General features: G+C 37.4%; 1 protein-coding gene across 3 annotated transcripts; it reads right to left on the bottom strand.

The window, feature by feature from the left end:
• Positions 1 to 3,533: 3,533 nt before the first annotated feature.
• fuz (fuzzy planar cell polarity protein) lies at positions 3,534 to 8,449 on the bottom strand. Of its 3 annotated transcripts, none has more exons than XR_008300643.1 (2): positions 4,293 to 7,807; positions 3,534 to 4,197 (listed from the first exon to the last, which is right to left on the bottom strand). XR_008300643.1 is itself a non-coding variant. In XM_026946285.3 (2 exons), the coding sequence occupies exon 2, from the start codon at positions 6,775 to 6,777 to the stop codon at positions 5,473 to 5,475; it is 1,305 nt and encodes a 434-aa protein (XP_026802086.3). In that variant the 5' UTR covers positions 6,778 to 6,806; positions 8,312 to 8,449; the 3' UTR covers positions 3,534 to 5,472. The 3 variants fall into 3 exon arrangements, 2 of the variants coding, with proteins under 2 accessions (XP_026802086.3, XP_053083465.1); XM_026946285.3 differs by adding an exon at positions 8,312 to 8,449 and having other exon boundaries at positions 3,534 to 6,806; XM_053227490.1 differs by having other exon boundaries at positions 3,534 to 4,416; positions 5,460 to 7,809.
• Positions 8,450 to 8,825: the final 376 nt, after the last annotated feature.

Below are 8,825 nucleotides of genomic sequence, written 5' to 3'. Positions count from 1 at the left end.
AACAGTTTTTACAGCAACACTAAGTTTGTCTCTAATTGCAAAATGATTATAGCCCTAAATATTTTTTATTTTAATATATCCAGTGAGTAAATTAGTAAATTAAAATAACAATGGACTACCTAAAGTAGAATGAATGTGTCAGTGTAAACCATTAAAATGATATGTATATAATAAATAAATGTTTTTTTTTTTTTTAATATTCAAGAAACTGCTAAAAGAAAATCTAAAGTTTTATGATGGGAATTTCGGCTCTTTTCAGTGAGTCAAGAAGAAGAAGCCTGCCAATGAGCCGTTTATGAGCCGAAAGAATCGACTCTTGTTGGTCAGCTGAGTCGACTCGGCTCAGCTCACCAATAAGAGTCGATTCTTTCGGCTCCCAAGAGTCGATTCTTTTGGCTCCTTAACGGCTCATTGCCAGGGCGCTCGACTCAAGCTCACCAATAAGAGTCGATTCTTTCGGCTCCCACGAGTCGATTCTTTTGGCTCCTTAACGGCTCATTGCCAGGGCGCTCGGCTCAAGCTCACCAATAAGAGTCGATTCTTTCGGCTCATTAAAAACTTGTAGAGACGTTCCTGTTTTTGTTAGTGGGCTCTTGAATATATAAAAATCATTAATTTATTATTCTAGACAGATCATTTTAATGGTTTACACTGTCACATTCCTTCTACTTTAGGTAATCCATTCTTAATTTAATTTACTCACTGAACATATTACAACATTACACATTACGGCCTCTTCTTCTTCTTCTGTCTTTACCCATTAATTGCTCAAAGAGTATCAAAATGGGTAAATATTAAGCTAATCCCAAATAGCTCCTTACTCTTAAGTGCCATAGACATTAAATAGTGCCTTGTACATCCTATAGTGCTTTACATGTACAATACATTGCCGTTTAGGATTTAGCCATTAAAATACACTATATGGCAAAAAGTTAGTGGACACCTGACCATAACACTCATCCCATTCCAGATTTAGTCCCCTCTTACACTTATATTAACCTCCACTCTTCTGGGAAGGTTTCCCACTAGATGTTGGAGCGTGGCTGTGGGGATTTGTGATCATTCAGCTACAAGAGCATTAGTGAGGTTAGGCACTGATGTTGCATGAGGAGGTCTGGGGTGCAGTCGGTGTTCCAGTTCATCCCAAAGATGTTCAGTGGGGTTGAGGTCAGGGTTTCCACTCCAACCTTGCAAACCATGTGTTCATGGAGGTCGCTTTGTGCACAGGGGCATTGTCATGCTGGATACTGGGGATACTGTAATGCTACAGCATACAGAGACATTCTATACAACTGTGTGCTTTCATCTTAGTAGTTTAGGGAAGGCCCATAAATGGGTGCGATGGTCAGGCGTCCACAAACTTTTGGCCATATAGTGTATTTATGAGTAAGTAGGGAGTAGGGATGAATCAAATCCATTTCTCAATTTAATTATTGTGCAAAACCTCTTATGACGTCCAGAAACCATAATAACCACATATTTGTGTATAATTCAGTTGACCTCACTGTTTCCATTAAAATGTACAAACTAACCCCATTTTTAAGTGGCATTCAAGCTGGCAGTGTTGAAATTATCTCAACTCTTTCTTCATGACACACCCTGCATCATCCAAACTGCTACACAGATATTATCTCACACTTTGCCTCTGTGTACACTTGATATTTCACAATATAGACCCTCGGTGAACATAATTGCTTCTTTATGGCCTCGTTTGTGACAATTTTAGAGTCAGTTGAAGCCTTAATTGTCACATTTGATGCATTCATTTGGTGGATATGGAGCAAATTCACTCAAAATGGGACAATAGTCAAACTCAGGGCACCAAACACACACACACACACACACACCCTCAAGGGGCAATTTAGCACAGCTAATCCACCTATCTGCATGTTTTTGTTATATATTGGCAGGAAATCAGAGAACCTGGAGGAAACAAAAAACTAACATCAAATCAATTGCTTCCAATCGGAGTTTGTTATTCAAAAAAAAAAAAAAAAGATATCTAAGCTATCTCAGAAAATGTATTGTGACATAAATGATCACAATGTCGATATCATCAAATTGCCAGCCCTACCACAAATACTAGAAAATAGTTCTAAAACTCATTTTGTTATTTTCTGTTATGCTGAAACTAAACCAATTTTATTCTCTGATTATTGAATAACATTTAATATAAAGCAAAATAACGTAGGAATGTCAGTGAAGTCTGGATAAAAATTTCAGTCCAAGATACAACTTGGTAATTAATTTAAAAGTTAAAAATAATAATAAATATAACAAGAGAACCACTTAAATGGATTAAAATTTTATGAGCCATCTAACAGAAGAACAGAAATATATCAATGTGCAGGACTGCAAAATGTAATGATGTACCATCAGTAACTACAAATACTTCATCCAGTATGTCTCTCTGATGGGATTTCAGCTTCACGTTGTAAAAAAGACAAGCTATTAGCTAATGAAAAGGCTCTCGATCCTGAATGTGTAATGAGAATAGCTTACACCTATTTTCTTGCCATTAAATGCCAAAGATTCTTGGCTTAAAATGAACAGGATTTTGCTAATGGGTAACAAATCAATGTAATGGCATTACAGGGTAGAATGATTAGGTCAGAAAAATGGATACTGAGTCACAGCTTCTTTAAGAACAGTACCAAACTTAGGCATAGAAGAAATTGTCCTTTTCACTATAAATATAAAATCATCATGTTTTTATACCAAAACACTGTTGAATTCTTGACACTGAAGGTCAGAAGGTGTTGATTAATTTTCTATAACAGCAATTCTGACAATCTGATCAGACGCTGCACAGAAAAATCACTGATATGATGAAGTTTTCTGTCAGAAGTCGTTTATGTGGAATTTTTGGAAGGAGTCTCCAGTGTTAGCGCTTTGGAAAAGTCAGAGGTAAAGCTGTAACTTTAGGTTTTCCACCACAGGAACGTCTTCTGGAAGGAGGGCGTTGTGCTTTTCTTGGTAAAATGACCTTGTCTTCCAGATGTTCCACAACATTAAGCATAACTTTAAATGGATAAAAAGTATGACATATTGTTCTTTAATAACTAAAATATGGTAATCGTTGACACTTTGCTGTGGTATACGAGGAATAAAACACTTCAGGATGTGCTGTTATAGGAAAATATTCAACATCAGCGTTGTAACAGTAACGCTGCTTCATCACATCACACCACTGTTGATTCTTTTCCTAGAACAGCACACCCTTATAACAAAGTGTTTTATTCCGTAATTGTTACTCCACACTCACTAACTCTCTGAGCACTAGTAGGACTTTACCCATATTAAATCCTGATAATTACAATCACTTTATATTTTATCACAGCTTACAATATTATCATAATATTGTATTTTAAAAAAATACAATTTACTAAAAAGTTATTCATTAGTTGGAACAACAGTTTTGTCTTTTTTGATACTTTAATAAAAGACATTATTTTCAAATATTCTACTGAATATCATTTTTGATATTTATACTTTCGAAATGGAAAAGAAATGTTTGAGACTTATTTGTTTTTAATGATTTAATACAAAGAATAACTGCAATAAAATACAAAATAGGAACGACTCTTCTTTGGATAATGATATAATTAGTTGTGTATTGTTAAGAAAAGAATTTCAAACCTATTACAAAATCGTGAAAAGCAGATAAACATGTTTTTAAACACAGTTTTAACTTTTCTTACTCTTCCTGGTCGATGTTTTAAAGCTACACAAAACCTTTTCATATAATTAAAGAGTTAATTCAATCAATAAGACTGATGAGAACTTGTTAATGAAAATACAATGTAGTATTGAATTCTGTTGTACAGTATTCATACACAGCTGCACTTCTGATATTCAGTAGACTGGAGCAGAACATTCAGCATAGTTCAAGTGCTATGGACGTATGTATACACTCACTGGCCCCTTTATTAGGAACACCTGTACACCTGCATGTTCGTGCTATTATTCGATCAGCCAATCATGTGGCAGCAGCGCAATGCAGAAAATCACGCAGATACAGGTCCAGAACTTCAGTTAAGGTTCACATCAAACATCGGAATGGGAGAAAAATGTGATCTCAGTGACCTGGACCCTGACACGGCTGTTGGTGTCAGACTTAGTGCTGGTTTGAGAATTTCGGAAAAATCTCCTGGGATTTTCACACACAATTGTCTCTAGCGTTTACGCAGAATGGTGCTGAAAATAAAAAACATCCAGTAAGCGGCAGTTTTTTTTGGCAGAAACGCCTTGTTAATGTATCATATATGTATAATGTATGCATGAAGCCTCACATGACTGTGTATATTCATTCATTTATCTTCAGTAAGTCAGAACTTTATCCTGGTCAGGATCCGGTGGATCCAGAGCCTATCCCGGGAACGCTGGGAGAACCACGCTGGATGGGAGGCCACCGTGCTGCCCACATCACAACAAGAGACACGGGAACATTTCACTTATTTATCAAAGTCATTCGCATTTTATAGACTTCCTGCATGATTGCTTCCTACTAAAGCTGCCTCCTGCTAAAGTGTCTTTTCCACTTAATTCAATTACTGCACTGTAAACACTGCATCAACTCAATTAGAACACAACTTTTGACAGGAGCAAGATGGAGGAAAAATGTATAATAATTCATAATTTAACAAAAATAAGAATATTTCTAGACTGATCGCTGTTTATCACACTGTTGGTGTGTGCACTGAGTTTAAAGAGGCAGACTATTGGGCTAGCTGGATAACAACACTAAAGCTAAAAACGATAAAATGCTACAAATCATCTTAGATTAGTGATACTAATAAATACTGCTGATTACATTCTTGGCTACACAGCTCAGTTCTGCATTTGCTTGCATTGTTATTATTTCATAATTCCTTTACAGATGTCAGAATTTCACTGTTCAAGTGCTATAAACAATTTCATAATATTTAAAGGGAAAAAATATCCATATTGTTCATTAGATCCTACATCATCTAATGTAGCTCTGGGAAATGAGCCTAGTGGTATTGTAGAAAAAGGACTTGAAAAAGAAATGCATTAATGATGAACTTTATGTTCGATATTTTTAAATCATGGCTGCTAAAAGTGAAATTATATATAAGTAATTAAGCAACAGTCATTCTTCCATTTGTATGTTAGACCCTATGTAGTGAGCATTTGTAATGAATAGGAAGTAATTTGGGACTATTACAGGTGAAATGATTCTTTAAAAAAAAGTTACAGTGATATTCTGCCTTTTCATGATTTGACTAATTAGTGCAGCAATATTGTTAATTTTCACCCTGCCTGTGTTTTTAATCACATTCTGTTTTCAATTCTTGTATTAAATATACAGGAAAATCAGCCATGCACACTATTATTATTTTTTTTTAGACAAATGCCAACCCTTTTAGACTTTGTGTACATCTCACTTTGCCAAAACCTCCAAAATAGCACCATATAATCCAAGTGATTACTCCTACACTGTCTGGCGCCCTAAAAGCCAGTCGCCGTGGTGATGGCATCCAGAGTGTGTGTGGTGGCGGAGCGCAACGCGAATGTGGGCACGGAGAGGTCAGTGAGGAGGAAGAGCTGGTGCTGAGGCGTCTGCACGGCGTAGCATTTACATTCATCAGTCACGAGGTAGCAGTGCACGGGCAGGTGAGTGAACCCTGCGGAAAACTCCTCATGGAGCTCTGCAGGAGGACACTCTGAGCTCGGAGACTCCTCCGAGGTGAAATAGCGAGTCACTGCAAACGTGTAAAAGAGGCGCAGAAGCTCCCAGCGCCGAGCCGGTGAGAGAAGAGGCGTGGCTTTCGAGCAGGCGTGGCCGAGAGATGCCACTGATCTACGCGACTCGCGGTTTATTAAGAGAAGAGCTAGGACGTCCCTGCGGAGGCTAACGGAAGGAGACAGAGCCGAGCGTTCGGCTTGGTCCGAGCAGGATCGCAGGTTCTCCACCACGGGAGACCAAAACCTGCAGACCTGCTCATTCTCGACCTGATACAGAGACGGTCTTGGACCACACAGGACACAAGCTATGGCACCAGGGAGCAGCTGGAAGCACAGCAGCCTGAGCGCGACATTAGGGCTACCTTGGGGTAAAAAGACTGGATAGTCACATGATGTTTTCCCAGGGGGCAAATTTGCGAGGGCAGAAAGAAGGACGAGCTCTTGTGGAGCGAGACGCCACCATTTCTCCGTAGCTACTGCGAGTCGACCGCGGATAAGCAAACAGCCAAACTCGCTCTCTGCAGCCCGGGTGAAGGACTCCAGCGTCTCCTGGAGGAGGTCAGGTTGAGGGAGCAGTATACAGTCAGTGCAGTGCGTCAGATCTCCCATGAGGCCCTGATCACGATCACGATCGTCCACGCCGCGTTCAAGCAGCATGTCGATTAACCGATAACAAGAGCGCAGCTCTCTCTTGAGCCGCTCTATGTTCCGCGCGTTCGCCAGCTCGTCCAGGCCCAGCACGAGCACCATGCAGTTCCAGGCGTTCTCCAGCAAACGGCGCAAGTGCAGCTCGCTCACGTTAGCGTTGCTGCTGATGCCGATGAGCATCAGGCTGTCGTGGAAGACTCTCCAGAGCACACGTCCACCTTGTTCAGTCTCGCAGCAGGACAGAGCGGCATCGTGACCCATCCCGAACATGTGCACGCCGTTCAGGGAACCAATGATGGAGAAGGGCAGCTGCTTGGCGGAGCCGCGGGAGAAGAGCGGAACGCCGCTGGACGCCGTGAGACACAGGAGCTGGACGCACTGGGAATGAAGCATGCTGAGTGGGGAAGGGACGCCGAACATTGCTCAAGGATACAGACGTCGTCTCATGCCTTAAAAAACACAGGAACAGAGAATCATGAAGATGTTCACCTCCTAAACCACTGTCTATAAAATAAATTCATTTATCTGAGGAAAAGGTGCAGAGTACTTTCTGGATCAATTTATGATCAATTTGAATTTATATATAACCTCATGTTACTGGAATACTGATTTTATGACTGTCTGTAGGGTTTTATTTTTTGTTGTATTTTAACTTAAATATGCTTTATTTAACATTTAACATTATATTCTATTAATTATTATAGTTTTCCTGGCTGAACATTAAAACCTTTTCTGATTTCTTATTAGTTTTCCATTTATTGTTAACATTCAGGTCACCACAAAACATTTTTAATAATAAATAATACATAAATGAAATAAAGTTTAGCTAGCTTAACTTAACACAGGGCTTCAAAAACCTTCTCAAGGACTCATGATTTGTTAAATTTTTTTTTACACACCCCTTCACTTTTCTCATGAATAATGTTGAATATTTATTTATGTGCAGGTGCAGATATTAGTCTAATTATTAAGTTTACTGGAGCGTTTTATTCCTCAACCACTTTTAGCCACATAGTGTATTTTAGTCACAAGACAAATTAGCTTGATTTTCTGTAGCAGTTTCCACAATTCATTTTTATCTTTCTTTTTTATGAGATATTCACATTTTTGCCATTTATTAAAAATGTGGCAGACAAGTGGAGGTTTCTTCTGTCAAGAAAAACGTCTTAAATTAATGACTATAATGACTGTAGTGACTATAGTGACTTGCTGTATTTTGTCTAGAAGATCAAAGAAAGATCAAAGAAAAGATCAAAAGAAAAGATCAAAGAAAATGTCTGGCAAATAATTACTTTGTCTGTTTACTACAAAGACGTGTGATGTTTGAAATTTGACTCATTAATACCACCTGTACAATCTGCATGAAAAAAAAAAACACTTATACAATATACTATCATACCACATTAACATTAAAATAATTTAAAATTATTTTTTAAACATTATATTTATATCATTAATACCATGTGTACAATCTGCATGAAAAACAGCACTTACACAAACTGATAAAGCAAATTGAAACAATCATACCATATTAACATTAAAATAATTTTTAGATATTATATATATATATATATATATATATATATATATATATATATATATATATATATATATACATACATACACACACATATCTATCTATCTATCTATCTATCTATCTATATATATATATATATATATATATATATATATATATATATATATTTGTAAAACAGTTTTTTTCTCTATTTTTCTAGATAACAGTGTATCACAGATAGTCAGAAACCACATAAACAAACTCCTGAACAATAATGCTAAACTGGTAGCTATAAGCTTCCATTATTTGTTAGCTTATTTGTTAGCTTTCTTCACTACACTGAGAGTAAACTGTCTACATTTTAGGCAAACTATCCCTTTAAATTAGCACATTGCTAACAACAACAACAACAACAACAAAAAGATGGCAGACTCTTACCTGTTTTTAAACGACTCACCGCGTCGCCACAGCAACCGCAGCTGTTTCATACATTTTCCCTGCTTGTTAACACAAATCCCGCCTCCTAACCAGCGATTGGCTAATACGACCCGCGTCAAGCGACACGATTGGTGAACTTCTTTATCAATTTTAGGGAAACGGGTGCAACATGATAAAAGCTCCGTGTTGGAATATTTCTTCTGTTAAAGCTGGTGTGTTGGTTCCGCAAACAGAGAAAGAGAAAAAGCTCCATCCTGCTGCCTAGTGTCAAACAAAGGGATTTGCACGTTATCACTGACTCCATACAGTATTACATACATAAATACAGTGTGCTAGCCTAAGTAACATTCTATAATTAATTTCTGATAATAACAACAATAAAAAGTCTTCAATATTTTCCAAATTCATAACCAATTCTTTCTGTAATAATCTATTTCTATAATTTTTTCTGTAATAATAAAAGTATTAATCACAGTAGAAACCTAAACGGTTAGTAACATTTTATAATTTCTTT

The sequence above is a fragment of the Pangasianodon hypophthalmus genome, chromosome 21, assembly GCF_027358585.1.
Source record: "Pangasianodon hypophthalmus isolate fPanHyp1 chromosome 21, fPanHyp1.pri, whole genome shotgun sequence".
NCBI lineage: Eukaryota > Metazoa > Chordata > Actinopteri > Siluriformes > Pangasiidae > Pangasianodon > Pangasianodon hypophthalmus.
This window is presented reverse-complemented; position numbering and strand designations above follow the sequence as displayed.